Source organism: Populus trichocarpa, chromosome 7 (genome assembly GCF_000002775.5).
Source record: "Populus trichocarpa isolate Nisqually-1 chromosome 7, P.trichocarpa_v4.1, whole genome shotgun sequence".
Classification (NCBI taxonomy): domain Eukaryota; kingdom Viridiplantae; phylum Streptophyta; class Magnoliopsida; order Malpighiales; family Salicaceae; genus Populus; species Populus trichocarpa.
Window position 1 is genome coordinate 14535636 of NC_037291.2, and position 21338 is coordinate 14556973.

General features: G+C 33.8%; 4 protein-coding genes across 9 annotated transcripts in view; all 4 read right to left on the reverse strand.

Moving 5' to 3' along the window:
* The window catches only part of LOC7491734 (60S ribosomal protein L38), a 35763-nt gene that overhangs the window by 6894 nt on the left and 7531 nt on the right, over positions 1 to 21338 (reverse strand). The window lies entirely within an intron of this gene.
* Positions 1282 to 3222, reverse strand: LOC7491733 (protein SHORT-ROOT). Its single transcript, XM_002309746.3, has one exon. The coding sequence runs from the start codon at positions 2949 to 2951 to the stop codon at positions 1716 to 1718; it is 1236 nt and encodes a 411-aa protein (XP_002309782.1). The 5' UTR covers positions 2952 to 3222; the 3' UTR covers positions 1282 to 1715.
* LOC7469580 (uncharacterized) lies at positions 8118 to 13191 on the reverse strand. Of its 5 annotated transcripts, XM_002309745.4 has the most exons (11): positions 12974 to 13189; positions 12705 to 12895; positions 12564 to 12624; positions 12388 to 12436; positions 12189 to 12243; positions 12019 to 12106; positions 11499 to 11617; positions 11176 to 11301; positions 10480 to 10573; positions 9652 to 9806; positions 8118 to 8457 (listed from the first exon to the last, which is right to left on the reverse strand). In XM_002309745.4, exons 1-11 carry the CDS (start codon positions 13143 to 13145, stop codon positions 8398 to 8400), a joined length of 1170 nt encoding a protein of 389 aa, XP_002309781.3. In that variant the 5' UTR covers positions 13146 to 13189; the 3' UTR covers positions 8118 to 8397. The 5 variants fall into 5 exon arrangements, 3 of the variants coding, with proteins under 3 accessions (XP_002309781.3, XP_024460605.1, XP_024460606.1); XM_024604837.2 differs by lacking the exon at positions 9652 to 9806 and having other exon boundaries at positions 12974 to 13190; XM_024604838.2 differs by lacking the exon at positions 8118 to 8457 and having other exon boundaries at positions 9652 to 9790; positions 12974 to 13191.
* LOC7469579 (UPF0481 protein At3g47200) lies at positions 16368 to 19334 on the reverse strand. 2 transcript variants are annotated; one of them, XM_052454727.1, is made up of 3 exons: positions 19081 to 19334; positions 18002 to 18087; positions 16368 to 17946 (listed from the first exon to the last, which is right to left on the reverse strand). In XM_052454727.1, the coding sequence occupies exons 2-3, from the start codon at positions 18084 to 18086 to the stop codon at positions 16610 to 16612; spliced, it is 1422 nt and encodes a 473-aa protein (XP_052310687.1). In that variant the 5' UTR covers position 18087; positions 19081 to 19334; the 3' UTR covers positions 16368 to 16609. The 2 variants fall into 2 exon arrangements, with proteins under 2 accessions (XP_052310687.1, XP_052310688.1); XM_052454728.1 differs by having other exon boundaries at positions 18002 to 18689.

Here is a 21338-nt window from a genome sequence, read left to right on the forward strand (position 1 = left end):
CATCCATCCACTTGCCCGTAAAACAACTTGCTCTTGGTCAAGAAACTTTCTAGTCATCTGGCAATTTTAGGTTAGCTCCCCTACAGCATCATCGCAGAGAGGAGAGGATTCTTGTGTTGATCTGGGACAAATAATTTAATAAATTAACTTCAGTCATGCATCATTGAAAACGTCATCTCCAAGCTACTCTCCAAATTGATGATGTAGAGATGTGCTCGTTAGCATCATGCGAATAAATTAATTTAGTTTAATCTGCTTGGCTCTTGGGTATATATGGTGGTGGTAATTGGATTTGCAACAGTGTTATCCATTATGGTTCGAAGGATCGATGGGACGAATAATTATTTTTATATGCTAGTTTAAATGTGCTAATTGATTTGTCTAAATATTCTTTCATACATAAATTTGATTTTAATATACAAAAATCAATAAAATAGATTAGACAAAATAGAAAGTGGTTAATTATTTAATTTAGGTATTAATTTTATATATCTCAATTAATTAACATATATATATATAGTAGAATCTAACAAGTTCAATTAATTAATTCTCGTGCCTCTTCTCCAAGAAATCTCAAATTTATGCTCTTTTGCTGAAGAATAAATAAATAAATAAATAAATTGACATTAATATCTACTCTTTCTTAAAAAAAACCTGAAGCTCTTTTATATACTTTTGTAGAAGAAATAAATAAATCAATTGAAATTAATATCTCCTCTTTTTTCAGAGTTCGAAACTCTTCTATGTAATTATCAATAACTAAATATAACATAATTAAATGATAATTAAATGTAGTGGAGGCTTAAACATTAATAAATGGGTGCTCTTGCAGGCCACCCACCACCATCAAAGAATATATTCCCAAATAGTCATTTATTTAATCCCGTTTCTTCTTTCCATTTTGTTTTCCTCTCCTTTTGGAAGGACTGGAGGCATATATATGTCACCAGCTAGCTAGGTTCTGGTAGACATTAATATTCTAATAAGAATTGAAGGAGAGGATCATTCAATTTGTTTCTTGAATTGCCATGGGAATTGCAGGAAGATGGAAAGCAAGGACAAGAACAATACCTAAACTATACACCGAATCCTCCCATGCATGTACTTATGCTTACCTGTTTGTAGCTAATTTACACCAGCGCAGTCCACTGAAGATTTGTCAATATATTTAGTACATTAGGAAATTAGGAAGGAATAAAGGGGACTAAAAAGATTAGAAAAGAAAAGAAAAAGAAAAGAAAAATTAAAGGTGGTGCATGCTAGCTATTCTTGGATAGTGGGTGGATAGAAACTATATCATATCATTGATATATATCATCGCTTTCTATGAAAACATGTACTGCTTACAAATTGCCCACTATGGGATGAAGAGAAAGATATTGAGCAGGAAAGCCAAAAGGGAAAGGGATGCTGTGGAACTGAAAAAGAGGAACAAGTGCAAACACCTTCAAACAAATACAATGATCTAATTAAAGTTGTTAAAAAGCAACACAAACTCCCAAGCATAAAGCATAAGAAAAGAAAAGTTGGAGTACAGAAGACACAAATATGCATGAATGAGAAGAAGAAATGAAAAGTGAAAGTAGTAGTACTTCATGATTGACAGGAATCAATATGTTGTGTTCATGGCAGTGCTTCCCAAATTGTGAATAAATTGCCATGCTAAGCCTTGACTTTGAGTGTGGAGATCATGGTGTTCTAGCTATAATTCTCCTCTAGGGTTTCCATGCAGAAGCCCATACCACAGGTTCTTCTTTCCATGTTAAGTAAATTCCTGAGTCATGATCTCCTTGAGGTAGCACTAGTGCCCACCCAGCTCGGTATCTCTTAAGCAATGCCTTGACATCATCGACAACATCATCACTGAACCCAACAGGGGAAAATGCCTCCCTTAGCCTTTCAAACCATTGGCTTCCCCTCTCCCTTCTTTCACACTCTCCTCCATCATTTCCTTCATCACAAGCCAAAACTCTAACTATGTTCCTTGAACATTCCCTCTCCAACATCAATCTCTCATTACTAGTTGGGACAAAGCTCTCCTCTAGCATCTCAAAATATAGTGTATAATACCTAAGGCACTCTTCAAAGCACTTGACAAAGTCATATCTTGAGCTAGTAAAATCAGCTTCTTCTTCAACAATTGTCACAACTCGAGGGTTAAGTGATTGAAACATCTGGATCACAGAATTTCTTTCCTCTACTCCAACTCTTCTCAATGCCCCATTGCAATTAATCGCGACAGCTTCATCTTCTTGAACTCCTAGCCTGTCCTTTGTGAGCTCTCCTAAATGGTTTAGCCCACTAATTACATTAAGCTCAAAGGGCACTCCCATTAACCTAGCAAACTTCTCCATTCTTTGGCCAATTTCTTTCATGACCGATCTTACAATGCTAGCAGTTACCACAACGGTGAGCTTTAAATGCGGCGTCTCATCATTTCTTGTAGCTAAAGCTTCTAGCAAAGTAGGCCATTGTGTGCAAAGGGTATGGCTTATATCAATTATGTGAAGTTTGCTCGCCCCATCTAAGGCCTCCAAAATTGCACCGTTTGAAGCCACATGACCAAAAGTAGTCCATGGGCTTACCTCTTGGAATTTTAGTATCAATTTCCTAGCTGAATCAAAGGAGTGGCTCTTTTCAGCTACTGTTGTTAGGGTTTTGAAGCACCGTTGGCCGGAGTCGGTAGCCTTACAAAAGAGAGCTTGCAAGAAATGAGATGCCAATTTCTGTTCACAATCTCCATAAGGAGAGGCAAGCTCATTTAACATCCATAGAAGGTTATGGATCTTGCTAGAGTCCTTCTCTGAGATTGCTCTTGCACACTCACTAAGAAGCCTTGATGCCCATTTGTTTCCTGCCCCACAAGCCTCACCGGAGTCCGAAGAACGGCTTGTTGATGTATGACTAGTCTGAGGCTGATTGTTGTTGTTGTTGCTGCTATTGCTTTGCATGTCTATAGCTAGCTTCTATTTGATCATTGCTTTGTTGGTGGGAAGGAAATAAGTGTGTGAGTCTGTCTTTTGGACCGAAGATGGTTATGTCCGTGGGTGATAGCTAGGGAAGGCCCCCTTTGACTCTGGAGGCAGTACCTCTGCTAATTCAAAAAAATTGGCCAAGTACAAAGCTATGATATAGAAATCCGTAGTATTATATTTTGGGGTTTGGGGGTCATAGTCATGCTATATATATATATTTTTTCTTAATATGAATTTCTATTTTTATGTGTATTATTAGCTTCAAATTAATGATATTGTGATCTCGAGATGAAAAATACCTAATTGCTAGTGTAGTGGTTGGATTTGGCAACCATAATTGCAATAACCTCAAAGCCCTAGCTAGTATATACTTGTTCGATATTGCATATCATACGTACGTACTACATGTATAATATATATTTTTTTCTCAATAAACACATATAAGTGGCGAGGACTTGCTAGTGGAGTCCCATTTCTGCATCCCTAGCTCGGGAACAATTTGTAAGTTTTAACTCTAATTAAAACTAGTCAAATTTAGGTTCAATAGCAACCGAGCAGTGGCTAAAGGGACAACAACAAGGAACAAATTTTTTTTTTCCCACTTGACTCAAACAAAAAGATAACGATAAAAGAAAAGGTACTTGAAAAATAGACTAAATAATTGTGACTTTAATGTGATATGATTTTACCTAAATGAGCTTTAATTTGTCTACTTTTTACTGGCACTCAAGAGTCCTTTCTTATAACTTTTCGTACCTTTCTCGACTCATCATAATTATTTTGATCACTATTTACTATATATATATATATATATATATATATATATATATATATATATATATATGAAGTTAATTATAAGCTAAACAAAATTTACTTTGAATTAATGCTCACCTTCTAGCTTAGAATTTGAAGGATGGATCATGAGTTCAATTCATAGATCAACAATCTTAAAATCTTTCATTATTGGAATATATAGAATAAGTTCTTTCTAAACATTTTTATTAGACTAGCTTCTTAATTTGTTTTTGTGTTTTAAAAATATTTAAAAAAAAATTGAATTTTTTTGTTTCAAATTAATAATTTTTTGGTGTTTTCAGATCATTTTGATGTGTTGATATCAAAAATAATTTTTTAAAAATAATAATAAAATGTTATTTTGATGCATTTCTAAATAAAAAATCATTTTGAAAAACAATCACTACCACACTCCAAAACACCTCATCATTCTATTGCCAAAATAAACTAAACCACCTTGGATTCTCATTTTTTCTTCTTAAATTTCAAAAGTCCAAGCTTATTTAATGCCACGATGGTAAGGGAGTTGAATTACCACCAAAGAAATTAAGCTTTTAGTTTCACCAATTATTTGTTAAATTAAAAATCATGTTTTAAAAATATTATAACATTAAAAAAAATACTATTTACAATTTGTTAATACATTAATTTTACTAAAGTGGTAGATAAAGCTTAAATATTGTTTAGTTACTAGTGTTGAGAATAAGAATCAAGGGACCTTGTCTGCATGTATATTTTATTTTGAAACTGTAGATATTTATTATAAAATCATTTTTGAGATTTTTTTTATAATAATCAAGAATCGCATTAAAAAATAAAAAAGAATTTTGGTACAAAACAAACAAATAAAAAAAAATAAAATTGATGTTTAATATAGTTTAGGAGCCTAAATAACTTAATAAATTATCTGAGAAATAAATTTATTTTATATCTTTAGCTTTATATCTTCAATGAAATATTTTTTTTTATTTTATTATTTAATACACCAACAAAATTTAGAAATTACACATGAGTTTGAAAGAGTTTTCACAGGTTCTATGCTACCATGACGTGACATTTCTTGTAATATTCATTAAACAACCATCATCAACTTTATTTTAAGACACTAAACATTGATTTTCCTAGTCAAAAACAGACATTCAAGTACATCAGATCAAATGTTTCTTTTATAATATTCTTAATTCTTAATTATTATTTTTTGTCAATTCAATCCTTCTCAGATTTGTTTAAATTCATGTCCTGCACCACGACCCAATTAGCCTGTGAATATTTAAAATTAATCATGGTAGTAATTAATTAAAGAGGCAAGTTTCTGTCACTGCACAGGATTTCACTTTAAAGCTTGCAAACCCAATGAAACTTGTTGACGCGTTCCTAAAAGCTGTCAAGTGCAGTCCTTTGGCATCACTCAACACACAAAAACAAAGGCAAAGGAAAAAGGACTGACAAAAAAGGACTGACATTCTGAGTAAAATCTAATGAATGACTCTATTACATGAACAAATCATGTATTTAAAGAATTATTTATGTATATATATAAATCAAGAAAGAAAAGAAACATGTGGTTGAAAATACAAATATAAAAACATAAAATAAATCAATATCTATAATAGCTTAGCTTAGGAGTGAATTTATTAGATAAAAAAATAATATACCTTTTCTATTCTAATTACATCCATCTTTTCTGCATTGAGATAATAATAACAAAACTAGCACATAAATTGCTGATTTTTCTATTAAGAATCCATTGATGAAGATACAAATTAAGGGTTTGAAGGTGGATAGAACCAAAATTAAATGGTATCTAAAAGAAGATTATTCCATGCTAATGATTAGACAAGAAGACAAGGCTAAGGTTCCTGTTTCTCAATCCAATCATTGGAGAAATTGTATGTCTTTGCTTCAAGTTTTTATTTTATTTTATTTTCTTTCCTCTCTTAAAATAATATGGTTTTTTTATTATGTTTTTATTTTCTTTCCTCTCTTAAAATAATATGGTATTTATGGTGACTCCCATTCATGTGGCCCATGATTTTGTAGCCCACATTGTCTGCATGTGTTTCTCATACATCACATTCAAGCTTATACATATATGTATAATTTACATAGAATGGAGAAAACAACAAGACTTCAATTTTATGATTAAAAAAAACAAGACTTCAAGATATGGTAAAGTATTGAGATTTATTTTCTCTCTTAATTTTATGAGTATATATAAGCTTTGTGGTCATAATTAAAAATTTAGCAGTGATATTGTTATAAGATTATCATAGAGAATATTGATATATAAATTGATTCGAGAATATCTTGATGATTTATTAAAAAAAATAGAGCATGAAATGATATAACTGTATAGAAATGAAGTGTTTATTATTAGGGTTAAAGCTGGCTGGCCTGCGAGAATTATAAAATGAAATCTTGATGAATTTAAATAACAATATCTTTCTTTAGACAATTAAAGAGAAAAAAACAGTGGAAAAATGGGAAAGAAGTCCTCAAAGGTCAAAAGCAGAAAACAAATACTTGAGGGAACCTTTGTAAAGTTCATCCTCATACGAGCCCAAACACAGACATGAGGGCAGGAAAATTTCTCCAACGATTCAGTGCTAAGCTTATGTTCATTACTATTTAGTTATCTTCTTCGAGTGATTTTCGAGGAACAAAATCTTCTCGGATAAAGTTGATGATGATATGAAGGTTTTATTGGAGAGTAAATGATGATTTTAATAATATTGATTACAATGTTAGATGGGAAAATTGATGAGCCAACATGACATGTTCTTCTAGCTTGTATAGTAGGATAAGTAGAATTTTGGTAGGCAGATGTTACTTGGCTCCATTAACTCATCAATTTTATACAAAACCCATGATTTTGTATATAGATTTTAATTGTTTTCTTCATCATTTCGTGAGTTTTGCCATTACGAAGGTTACATTCCTTGGGAAAATGCCTAGATAGTTAAGACTTTGGTTTTTCACTAGAAAGTTTCATGTTAGATCCTAGAAAACACGGAGAGGCTTGGGATTTTAAGAGGAAGCTACCTCATTGTATTGCCTAGGACTCATCAGACCTCATGTTGAACCGAAAGAAAACAACCGATTGAGGTTATGATAGTGCAGAACAAGAAAAATAGGAAGATAAGGGGTTTGCCTAGGTTATCTCACTACAAGAGAAATGGCCACCTCAAAGCAGTTGATCCCATGTTAGCATGCATCAAATTATTTCCAGAGTTGTAATTTGATGCTTTTAGTTTACAGATTGGTAAAGTAAACTGTAATTTGCTTCAATATCAACAATGATACGGGGGAGACTCACAATACACTACCGGAAACACCTAAAAGATGCCTCTGGCAAAACAGATAACATCAGTGTCAGATCAATGAAAGCCCTTGTATTGGTGTTAGAAATCTTTTCCATACAACTCTCATTATTCTGTAACTTTCAGAAATCTATGAGCCTTTAGTTTTAGACAAGGGGGCCAACACCGATCATAAACATGATGAGATTTAACCACATCAACCTCTTGCAAAAGGAAACCGGTGAAACTACAACACTAACCGTGTTTAAGAGAAATTGAGTGACATGTGCTAGAAGAGGAGACACATGGGGCAAATAGATTGGCAATAGAACTTTATAAATCAAGAGGTACATAATGCAATAAAGCCAAACTGCATGACCATTCAGATAATAATAGAGAAGTAACAAGATGAGGGGAAACAAAGATTGTCTTTAGCCAGTGTATGTTGCATGCTTTTGAGAATCCTTAAAAATGTTAACATCAATTGTCCACAAGATAATTACACACGCTAAATGTTAATGAATGGCGGGGCTGAGGATGATGGTTCATTTAACAGTTGTATTATGCACAAGCACATGCCGACAGTGCCCAGCCCTTGATCTGTTACTGCCTTGTTATTTATATTGATGCAAATCTTGTCGCAAGGAAAACCACATGAAATCTATCATGATGGCAGCCAAGATATGCAATATTTACTCTAATCGTCATCACCAATCAACATTTTCAATATTATTTCAAGTTGCCTGAACAACCTGTATTGATACATGCCACACATACTGTATATTTTCTGTAGGCTGCTTCTCAACCATAATGTTAGTACTTTTGTCACATAAGCAAAGAATGGGTGTGTATGAGGCAGGACATGCTAGCAAGAGATAACCACTTATTTAAGGAATGATTGTAAACCTCCAATATACTTCCCATAAGACATGATCAAGATATCTGCATGGACACCACCCAACCAATGCTAGTTCCACCACGATTATTGCCCCTTACCAGCCAAGCTCAAGAATACTGTGGATTCAAGTTTTCAATTAAGAAGCAGAGATTGAACGTCAATAAAAATAAATGACCTCAATTATTAAAGTCCCAGTCAGTATCATAAGATGGACCATCATGATGGCATTTTTATAGATCAAAGACACCAATAGGAATGTCCCCACACAAATTATGGTTTCATTCCTTTTAAGTTACCACCATCCATTTGTGGTTCAAGAAATCCTATTAACTGAAATGACATAAAAGGAAAGAGGTGGTAGGGGTAGGGTGCAACAATACTTTGAGAAAGTTCGTCCAAGGATGCCAGTAGATATGCCTCCTCACGCAAACTAATGCTTCCATCCTCTTGAGTGACCATCTTCGATGTATGGTTCAAGAAATCCTATGAACTGAAATGACACAAAAACAATGAGTGAGTTATATCTTGGGCAGTGATAACAGGGTCAGAGTCAGCAGGTAAGCAAAAAGCCAATTGAATTCACATTGTTAAAACAAAATATTTCTGAAGACAATACTTACAATCCATTAACAGGTTTTAGCACTAAAAGAAACAGTTATATGCATGCTTTCCTAAAGCAACCACTAGCACAGCTAGTAAAAAGGTTGAGAGAGAGATGGGAATGGATGGCTGTGCCATCATATCTAGAGATTGGAACTGCCAGCCTTACTGCTTGTCAGTGAATGGACAGAGTCAAAGCAACTGATTTCTTTGAATATCTTTTTTTAATTTTTAGCTCAAAGGATTACCATAATCAGATGGAAATGCTTTTGAAATGATATGTAGGCACTGTCGAGTAGTCAGTTTGAGAACAATAAAAATAACTTCATAAAATCCACTCTTGAATCCCTTGATGCAAACAAAACCAGATTTTTTGCCAGATAGTTCCTTGGAGAAACAATTCTATGAAGAGTTGCAGATGAGTGGTAAGCATTGTCCTAACTGATAAATCTAGCATGCTAAAGTGTTTTATTCTTTTTTCTTTTTGGTTACAAAGAAGAGGTTCAAACCTGAGATCTCTAGGGGGAGCGAGGGGGGTCATGGTGCCACTTGAGCTACCAGCTCTTTGGCTAGGATGTTACAGTTGAAGGTACTTCCAAGACAAGTACTGAGATATGACTTGTAAAAACCACACAAATCTCACAATAAGCTACTCTGATAATTCGATTGGTTTCGCTGATTGGTCAATTTCATTAGGAATCCATCATTACACGCACTCAGTTTAGAGGCACACAACAGGGTACCAAGCTGTTATGCAGAGAACAACATAGCATAGAGTAGGGTCTAAAAGTGATTTCAGTGCTCTTATACATTGCCTTCGGTGCCCTCATTTTCTACTTTTTTGGATGTCTTCTCCAGGTTTTTCTTGTAATTTCTTCTCTCTATATCAACATGTTCTTTTATCCACAAGAAAAGAAGGCCTCAATTAGCATAACTTACGTGTTTTGCTTGAAAATTTTGCATATTTTAAGCCTGAGCCAATCCTGATTCACCTGAACACGTCTTTGTTTTGTTTTCTAGCCTGTTATCCATTCATGCATGTAGACACGAAGTTACAAGGAACACTACAATAGCATATATATACCTTAGTTCCATCCTTAGACCAACGTGCTCCATAACCATCAGCCACCCTTATCTCAAAAACAGCCCCATGTTGTGGAACAACATGAATGTTTGACCAGCAACAAGAAGCTATTATGCGACTGATGACATTCATTGCAAGCCTATTTTTTGTAGAATCTACAATATATCAGTTAGTAACCAGGCATATGATAGTAAGGCCAATAAAAGAAAAACCCTTTCTGCTCATGTGACACTCAATTCCTTAACAAACAAAGGACCATATCCCTGCACAACCATGTAACTCGTAAAACATATCCATTTTCTTATAATAATAAGTGATGACAATTAATAATGATATTATTGATGACTGTTGCTCCTGTTAAGAAGCATCTGTGGCAGAATTTGGGGAAGGGAATCATGCTGCTAGCTAAGGTTTTCATTGATTGATGCTAACCAGAGGTAGGATCATAGGAGAGAGGGGTTTGGTCAGAGTTAAAATAGTCAGGAGACTCTCCATGGAATTTTCCATAGATTACTGTGAGTTCTGTAGGTCAAGTTTTAGATTTAAAAAATGTTGTCCTGATTGTAAAGTGCTAGCAGGTGATGTTTGTGGCGCTGACAGTTCTAGAAGTGAATAACAATCTTGTGAGAGCAAGTGGCTAGTGGTAACTGTTGAGTGGCTCCAAAGAAGAAGGGAGGAGAACACCTCACTGATGTAAGAAAAAACATGTTAATCCTAAAATGCAACGGAAAAGAACAACATGCAAAAGATTAACGCACAAATGACTTCTGTACACAACAATAACATGAGAATTCTGGTTCAAGGACTGAAATCCTAAAAGGTACTCACCACTTCCACCAAGAATACCCCAATATCTGTCTCTGCTCCTTTCAGCATGCTTTGCCAAGGCCCTTGCTCCATGAGTCAAGGCACTGCCTTTGATCTCAAGCCAATCAAGAAAAAATTCAGAATCATGAAGCACAAAATATTTACAAAATCAAGCTCGAGAAAATTCTAAAATTGGCACACATGAACTTGTTTAAGCATAATGAACTTGGAAGACAGCGTGCTTCCTTGACACTTTGACTAAAAGGAGAAAAAAGTAGGAAATGTGTCCATAGAGAATGAAAAAAAAATGAATAAGTTCTGGGCTGCCACTGCTTGAGATGTCTCAAGGCAACATGAATACTAAGTCCATCAACCAAGAGATTGTACCCTTTATACTGTATAATTCTCTCACGGATGCTAAATTGGAAGATAAATAGATTCACGTGGAAGATGATAAATAGATTAACATCTAAAAATATTAAGAAAAAAACAAGGTAGACCTTTCTACTCTTCCTAGAATAGTTGTTGTTTGCATTTTAATGGATATGTGGCTTAAGTTATGAGGTTTCTCTGCTAAGATTTTTATTGAATCCAAATTTTGAACTGACAATTCAATGCAATCCAGTTTCTTATATAAAAGGGTCCAGAAAGAGCTAAAAGAACACCTTTGGAGATAGCATAAAGCATGAAACAATTCATAACAAACCATAATTTTACATTTGGATTATAGGGGAAAATGAAGGATGAGAGAAGCGTCGATCTTGGTGGAGGTAGGGCATTAGAAACTGTTCCACCAGTATCTGCAAGACCCAGTAGACTCCGAACACCTCCATAACTTAATCCCTGAATTAGAGACACCAAAATAATCAGAACTTTTAGCTCTCGGTGTCATTTTACAGGACATCTATGACTATTTCTAAACATGATGCGCATGATATATATTATGTCACATACACATCCTGATGATCTGCAATATAAAAATCAGGCTCAAGTCTCACGCAATAAAACATAGGAATCACAAGAGTTCAGGAAAAACTCACAAACAGTATGCTAGCCAAAGAAAGGTATGGCTGGGCAGCCAGTTTTGAAACACAGATTGCGAGGACACCATTAGACATTTCCTTTTCTTCTGTATAAAACTTCCTATAAATCTTGACACCTGGCTTGCCATCAAATCATAACTGTTATACAATTCAGACCTTATAAATTCAAGAAAGCAATCGCAAGTAACAGTTTTTTCAATACATCTCTCATTCCAAACAATGCAAAGAATTTAAAAGATTACTTGGAGCAAAGAGTGTATTGTAAAGATTCTTCCAGAAATGCAAACCAGAACATTTTTGAAGTTTACAACCCAATTAACTGTTATGCACAAATAAAAGAAACCCTACCCCCTATTCTTAACAAGTTAAATAAAGTCTTGAAGTTTAATTAACTCCCAGCATTACTTGTACTTAAGAGGCATGACAACTTAATTCTAGCAACTCGTCATTGCAATGCCTCAACTAAGAACATCATTTTGACAGCAAAGACTAAACATCAACACAAAACTAGGTTTACCTTCTTCAACAGTTTTAACTCCAGGAAGGACTTTCTCGAGATTCTCAGCTTGCAACATCTTCGAAAATGAAGCATATCTGCGAACATCCTGGAAATAGATAAAATTGTTTTATAGGCCAGACTGGAAATATAAATGAATGAATGAATTCAACTTATAAATGTGGTCTCACCTCCACTTTAAGTACCACAATTTTGTTAACGAGAATCAAATCACCCGGCTCAATTCTAACAGCAGCAAAACAAACCAAATATAAGCTACTACAACAGATATTCACCCACTTTCTAGCACAGAGTTCTTTAAAGATTGCAAAATCATTAACTTGCAAATATTCATGATGGTGTACTTAAACCATATGGCAAATCATCTACCTTATGTAATCACCAGTAGCACACCTTCCTTCGATTGTTTTCCTCCCATCTATACACACAACCCCAGATTACTAAAGAACATGTCTTGAACCACATAAACAACAGACAATCCAAAAAATAAAAATTAAAAGCCAAAAACATGGAAAAACCCCATATCAAAGAAACAAAAATAATACCTTTCAAGAGTGAAAAGTAAGGTTCTTGAACATGAATTTCACAAGATATACCCTCCAAAACCTGATCAAGAGAAAAAAAAACCCTTTAATCACCAATCAATATTAATTAAAGATACTCAAGAACCTACAACAAAAGCTTACATTTATCAATTCAAGTCCCTTCTCTTTAATTAACTGATCCCAATTCTCTTCTTTCTGCTTCAAGTTGCTATCTTTATCACCAAACACCATCTTCTCATAAGTTCTACATACAGCACCAGACTTTACAGACCGATACAAAGCTGAAGCTAAACGTTTATACAACGGATATAGAGCAACCCCATCAAAAGAATCTGCAGACCATTTGAGCATTTTAGCATAAAAATCAAATCTTTAACTTGAAAAATAATTTCTTATATGGTTTTTATTACCTGTTGGTGTTGGTGTTGGTGTGGAGTGACATAACATGTCATTTGGGTCTTCTTCGAGGAGGTTAATGCAGAAGTCTTTGGAGAGTCCTAGATTGAATTCTAGGGTTTGGTTAATGTGGGATTCAAGAGTGAATTTTAGTAGCTCCTCTATCCTCTCTCTCTGTTTCTCCATTTTCGGTGTTCCTAATTGTCCGTTTGTCTAAGCGTTTACACCTGCGTTTGTTATGTACCTGTGAAAATATAGTGTTTGGTTATGAAATCAACCGTAATTTTTGTACGTGGACCCCACCATTAACTGCGTTCAAAACGTTGTTTTGTTGAAGCAGAAATTATCTGCTTCTCGCATCGCGTTCCTGCCTGAAAGACTGCATGCGCACATCCTGCTAATTAATTAGCAGCGTGCTGCACTCCAAATTAATTAGCAGGAATAGTGCAGCTTGCTGCACTGTTCACGTTCTGCACTATTCTTGCCGAACCGGTTCCGGTCTAAAATTTAAAATATATTTAAATAGATTTAATCTAGTAAAATAAAAAATAAAAATTATTTTTGATTTTTTTAATTGTATTTTATTCAAAAAACTAGTGTTTAATATTATTCAATGAAACTACATAAATTAAAAAAAGATCGCTTGATTACGTAGCATTTGCAGAATTTGATCGCAATTCCAATTTTGTTTCTGATTATATTTTACTTGATGTTGTTACGTGCTTAAGAAACCAAAAAAACTGTAGTCCTTGTCGGATGTATTTCATACGTGATGGAATTGTATATATTATAATGGAACAATAAAAAATATTTTATATAAAGTATTATTTATTTTATGATATAATAGCAATAGTTAAATCTATAACATTTAAATTAAAAACCATCAATATTAATATATAATTTTTTAAATTATTTTATAACCTCAATTCCAAAAGCATTCTTAACCAAACACATTAAACTACTTTTTGTTCAACCTCAATTTCAACCACAGTTTTAACCAAACACCTATTTTTTCAAACTAACCTCAACTAAAAATACTTTTTATAAAACAACTTTTTTCAAACTACAACTGCAACAGCTACCGCAATATCAAACACACAGTTCTGGCCATGGCTTGTTTTCTTTTGTTTATTTTGTCACGTGTGATGCATGTGATGTTTTGCTCTTCCATATTTAACAATGTTCATGCTTTTCCAATGATAATCTTTGGTAACGTTTGATTACTTTGCAGGGACAAAAAGTAGACATATAAATATGCTTGGTTAAAGATATAAGGGTATAAAAAATTTTATTTTAAGATAATTTTTAAGTGAATTTATATATTTTTAAATTAGAAGGTATAGATAAGTCCTTAAAAATAATATTTTTTATTTTTAAAATATTATTGTAAAAAAATCTTTATTTTAAAATTGTTTAAATAAAACATGTAAGAATAAAAATATTTATTATCATAGTTTTAAAATTTAATTCGAGTTTTGATTTGGGGCAAAGTTTAGGTTGACTCTAGTCAATATAAGAATAAAAATAATTATTATCATAATTTAAGAACTGATTCGAGTATTGACTGAGGCAAAACCTAGATCACGAGTCGGGAAGGTCAGCACTGCATTGACCTAGATCAATGTAAGAATAAATATTATTATTATTATTATTATTATTTTAAAACCTGATTTTGGATCAACAAAGACAAAGCCTAGGTCACGGGTTAGGAGAGTCAATACGGGTTGACTCAAGTCAATGTATAGATAAAAATAATTATTATCATAATTTTAAAACCCGGCTCTAGAGTCAATCCGAGACAAGGTTGAGGTCACAGGTCGGGAGGGTCAAAGGTCAAATCGACCGACCTAATTCTTTTTAAAAAATATCAAAGCAACCTTGTTTTGACTAATTTTTTTTCAAAAAAAGTCAATAGATTTCTGACCTGGGTTTTTGATCAACCAAGTTCATCATTCCTCTATTTTTTCTTAAACTCGGACCAATCCAAGCCTCGGGTCATTTTATCAAGTCAATTCTGATTTTATAACTATTGTTATTATAATATTATTAATTTCAACACTCAATATAAACTAAAGTAAAAAAATAATAATACATTTAACAAGATTTTTTCATATTTTATTTTATTTTATCTACCATAACCAAACAGAATACAGAGATGATCAATTTACCTTGTACATCACTATCAAACACAATTTTATCTCCATCTTTTTTTTTATCTTGTCTCCTTTGTTTATGTCTCTTTTGTCTCAGGAGAGTAACTAAACGTTATCTTATAGATTTAAAAAGATTAAAAGACTGTTTGTTTTTGTTTTTGTTTTGTTGTGTTTTAAAAGTGTGTTTAGCTTGTAAAAACATCAAATTGATATTGGTTTTTAGTGATTTTTAATGGTTTTGAAGTAAAAAATCTGAAAAAATTATTTCAATATAATTTTAAATGAAAAACACTTTTAAAAAACATTTTACACATTAATATTAAACACATGGTAACCAACAAAAAGGAAAATCTGATCTTTTTAATAGATATTTTTTAAAAAATTTATCTTGAATCTTCAATGCGTAATAATATCTATAAAAAAAAATTGAAAACCTTTTTAAAAAAAGAAAATTCAAAATATGGGTTGTTTAAAACTCCTTTCATGTTTTTTTCTTCTTTTTTCAAAAATTTTTTGGAAACTTTATATTATAGAGGTACAAATAAATTTATAGAGGCACATGGATCGTGTATAAATTAACCACATAAATTGATAAGGTTATTAGAGTTTATGAGTCAATAGATTCTTCTGAATTCCTGCCAAGGTATTCATAATCGAGACTGGCACCTGGAGAAGTCCTCGGCTGTCATGGCTACCCAGATTGTTGGCCTTCTTTTGCCATGTTCATTTATGGATGTTAGTTGATCGTTATGAAACCATTAACATTGATTACACTACTGTAATATGTGCATTTGATCTTGGAAACGAGAAATTTAGATCTTCTCACTCTCTGGATAACTATTGCTGGGATATAGAAATTGGAGTTTATGAAAACTACATCTATTCTTGTGGTCTTGACGACGACGACAGTTTTGAGCTGTGGTTGATGAATGAGCATGGCGTCAAGGAATCACGGATCAAAATGCTTGCCATGGAGAGCAACAAGATTGACCCAGAGAAACAACAGTATGTTTTTTTTTTTTCTTTGGTTGCTAAAGAGGGATTCGAACCTTGTTGTTCATTAGAAAACTTGTTCGGTTTCATGGTTAGGTCCTCCGCAGGATGCAATGAAATTGACATTGATGGAAGTTCTTCAGGAAATCCTGGTTGTGAGGTCGATAGCTTATGAATCTGGAAATGCCGATATTGACTTGTGGTATTTACTTGGCATAATTCGACTAGTTTTTGGATTTAAGGCTTCGCAGTCGCCATGATCAAGTGAAAATTGAGATCATGCATTCTTCAGCTTTATTTAATCAGAAGAAGAGCTTTGAGAGGAAAGGACAGCACACAGGGAACAAGTACAGAATCAGTTCCAGGACAATACAATAAGAAATAGCTACATTTAGAAATACGCAAGCTTTGAAGTAAAATTAAAACAACAATTTCTAAGGAATACAACAAGAACAATCCCATCAATTATTGTGTGGGATTAATTAGACTAAACAAGATTTAATCCTAGAATGACGATTTCAGGGAAGTTATAGTCTGTATCAAAGTGAGGATTAGAAGGAAAGCTGCAGCAACAGTTCCCGTACCTCTCCAAAGATTGCTGAAATATACGAGTTTCAAGGTTGCCTTTCTACGGTTCCAGGGGTTCTCATAGCAGGCATTCAGCGCTTGACAGATATCACTATAATAAGAAGTTTTTTCACAACGTTGGCTTAGATTGTTCATCAACTTTGAAACTGCGGAGTCGTCACCTAGCCAGTTCTTAATAATTTCCTCTTCAGCTAGCAAAGCCACGTCTTCTGACCTGTCAATAAGATAGTCCATAAACTTAAAGTAGTTGCTGATGTAAGCTTCACCCGGTTTGTAGCACTGCTCCCAGGCCATGACATTTCGTACAAAACGTTCCATGGAATCATCAACTTCCAAGAGTGGTATTTTCAACACTCCGTTCTCAAAATGCACGTTGAACAAACACTTGTCTTCGGTGGCCTGAAACTTCACTCCTGCTTTGCGAAGCGTGACGGCGCTATATTTCAGCTTGATAGGCTTAGAGCGATTTTCTCGCTCGAGGGCTCCTTTCAACATAAAATTCATTAGCAAATCAGTGAAATGCCATACTTCTGTCGGTGGTGTGGATTCTGGCCTTTGTGCAAGTTGGTACTTTCCAAAATGATGGGTGGCAAGATCAAGAAAAGAAATGTCATCTTGGCGAGGGTTATAAAACTCGCTATATATACAGTCGATAACGGAGAAAGGTAGTTGGTTTTCAAGTAGCATCAAGTCTTCTCCTATGCAAGATATCATCCTGGTATCAAGATTTTGAGGAAAGTCATCATCATATGAATCCTTCAAAAACTCAATGATGAAGACAGCATCCAGCACGATCATCTTTACAAAACGTTCTGTGTGGATTCTGAAGCTCCCTGAATAACAGAGTCGGATACTCTCTTCTTTTTTCTGAATTCTTCTTAGAAAATCCATAAAGTTCTTCTCATCCATGTCATTCCTTTTAAGGAACTCTCCTTGATATCTTCTTTTCAGCGTTTCCATGGTCTCTAGTCTTTCATCATTGTGGTGAAAAGGACCTATTGAAATCAGCTGTGGAGTGTAGGCTTCCGGATTTCTGTCTCGAAGTGAGTTGGGAACCCTGTAGATACAGCATTCATCAGCCCGGTCGTTTTGAGGGGGCAACTCCTTTAATCCTTCCAGATCTAGCCAAATATTTCGAAGTTCCCATTCTTTGTTGTCAATCTCATAATATCCTTCGTCCAAGTCCCAAGCCATTTTCATATTTGAAGCGCTTGCCTTGTTAGTATCCTCATCAATGTCTGAAGCGCTTGCCTTGGATACTTGCCTTGTTAGTATCCTCATCAATGTCTGAAGCGCTTGCCTTGTTAGTGTCCTCTTCAATATTCGATGCACTTGCCTTTTCAACATCATTTTTCATGTTTGAATCACTTGCAGTAAATTTACCCTTTCCCATTCTGGATCGGTAATAAAACAAAACCAAGAATGAATGGCAGGTGTATAGTTCAATTTTGAGTGTTATTTTTTTTCAGAATAAGGCACTTTTGAGATATATTTTAACAAAAATTATATAGCAATTTCTTTATTATTTCACAATATCAAGGCACTTTATGCCAACATGTAAATCTTAAGATCGATGCTATAAGAAAATCGTATAAATTTTTTGTATAAAATGTGATAATTACTCCTTTTCATTCTTGTCCAATTGAATATTCTCGAGACCTGTACTTCACTGCTCATCACTAAACATAATAATGCATCTAAGAATTTAATATAATTTATTTGTATGCATATTGCATAGCATAATTTCTAAACTTTTAAATCCCGTCGTCCTTTCTTCTTCATTAAGAAAAAAATTATAGTCTGAAATACAAAAAAGAAAGGTAAGGCATGAAAGTCTGGATCAAAACTTGCCAAAACTAGAATACAAAAAAACATATTTTAGAAGGATCGATGGTTATTTGTCCAGTTCATTGTAGTTTTTTTGTCCTCTCAACAAGTCCTAACTCATGTACATGAAAGTTTCAATCAATTGTCTTCATCGATACCATATATAGTGCTAGCATAAGAAAGAAGAAGATAATTATTATATGCCGTTTCATACAGGCAAGAAAGCCAGAGCAAGAAACAAACTTTAACGATTTGTGAAATTTTGTCTCCCACACACACACACACATATATATAATGCTTTCTACCCGGACCTTTTTCCCTGTAAATTAAGGTCCGGGTACTGTAGCTAAGCCTTTTAATAAAGAACAGAACTAGATTCCGTCTGGTTTTTAATTAGAATGTGTAAGTAACAGAGTAGAATGAACCGAGTTACCAGCATCAGCATTTTGCATGATCAAAATCCAGCTGACTTCTCTCTCTCTCTCTCTCTCTCTATATATATATATATATATATATATATATATATATATATATATATAAACTAGTAAGCCAGGGCTGACCTTGGAGAGATCGATGATCGGACGACTATATCTGTTGTATATGATCCCAAGGAGCAGCCGGCCTCTTTCCTGTTGCAGCCTCTCTCTCCCTGTATGGCATCCTGCTCTTATCAACCCTCCAAATCATGACAATAATAAGAAGGCAAATATATTTACTGGGCAATGGAGAATTGATTTAACTTATATCAATTATAATCGAATTTACTAAAGGGGATTTTTTAAGGAAACAGGATCAAGATGTATTGCGCCTTTATGAGATGTCCTGCTCTGCTTTATCGACCCCTTGGTAGGGCCGAGTAGATATGCGCGTTTGAGATTACACATTGATTTGTTATTTTTCATCCTCCTTCGTTTCATTCCATGCTGCAATGCTGGTCGCTGTAATTATGTGTTTGGAATTGTTATATGAAATATTTTTTAAAATAATTTTTTATTTAAAAATATAAATTAAAATAATTTTTTTATTTATTTTTAAAATTAATATATTAAAATTATTTAAAAATACTAAAAAAAACCAATTAGATGCTTTTCATGTTAAATGCATTTTTAGAAAGCACCAAAAAAACAATTTCAAATACCATTTAAAAAATTGCTGTACTCCCTCACGAGAGCGAAGTTGTGGCGAGTTTTCTAAATCTGGTATTAAAATATCTGGTTTTTTTCAATACGTAAAAAAATCTAAACAAAAAAAAATATTTTGTTTTCATGCATACAATCAAATCTCTCAAAACTTATAAGAAAATTTCATATCATATTTTCATATAACAAAAAATTCAAAAAAAAAACATGTTTTAACATGTATTTTTTGCTTTAGTAATCAGCTCATTAAAGTTATAAGAATTAGGCCAATATTTCAAAAATACTAAAAAAAATATTTTTTTCTTTTAATATCTGAGATTACGAACTTATACTTAAGACGTTGCGATATTAAAAAGATAGTTTTGTTTTTATTGACATTACAACAGTTGTATTTTTACCCGATAAGATAAGGATTTTCTTACTAAAGAAGATTTGTTTTCAACCTTAGACAGTCCAATAATCAGACAACTAGTTTAATCGGACAATTAAACAATGCAGTTTATTTTAGGTAGGGTGTATTTGGAATGTTAATACATTTCCTTCATGTAACTGGTCCCCGTGCCCGATTTCTAAGACCATTTAGGGTTATTAGTGACCAAAATACCAGGTGTCAACTCTCATTACCTCTTTTCCACTGAAAAAACAAGAAATTATTGTCTCCTCCGTTTCCTGATTTTCTAGATACCATATAAGAGTGGGCGCATCGCCGCGACGTTACTTGCACGTGCGACAATAATATTTTGGATATTAGCCCTTTCGTAGGTTTTTTTTTATCCTCATTGTCATAACTCAATTTTTTATTATTTTTATTTTATCTTTATTTTTATATAAAAAAATAAATGATGAAAAAAAAATGAAAAATGAATGAAATGAAAAAAATAAATAAATGAAGAATAAATTGAAATTTGGGTCAAGACACTATAAATTGGAAGTTTGGAGACTTAATTAAACTTTGTATTAGTTTAATTAATCAAATCAAGAGCTTAATTGAAAAATCAATTAAGTTTGGAGACTTAATTGAACTTGAAATTAGTTTAATTAATGAAATCAGGGGTTTAATTGAAGAAATACCAACGTTTATGGCTGATTGGGGTTAACATTGCAAGAAATTAAAGTCAGAGGATCATTTTGTAAATGATGCTGAAATGAAGGGGTCCAGTTACAACTTATCCAGGGGCTTGATTACAAAAGGTCAAAACTACAGTAACCAAACTGCAAATGGCCATTCCCATCCCAAAACGGCGCCTTTTCAGAGAAAACTGTTCATCACCTTTTTCATTCGTGCACCGTGTCTCTGCCAGCTACCCCACGCCCACGATGCATCTCCGTTACCACTGTAATGGTCCTACAAGTTCGCTTCTTTGTCTGGGTGACCGCATGGCATTCCCAGAGAAAGGCCACGCTGGAGGGGTGGAAGCACAGGGAAGGAAAGAGACCAAAGAAACCAGAGGGACTTTTAAGCTTTTTCCCAGAACTCCTGTAACAGAATCCTAGCCTTCCCTCGCAGTCGAGAACCGGGCGAAAAAAACAGAGGAAACCAAAGGAAGAAAAAACACTGGGACGCGAGGGAGAAAAAAAAAACAGAGAACACAGACGGGAAAACCAGAGGGCAGAAGACGAGCAAACGCAGAGAGGAACACGCAGGGGAGAAAAGGAATAACCAGAGGAACGAAGAAAAA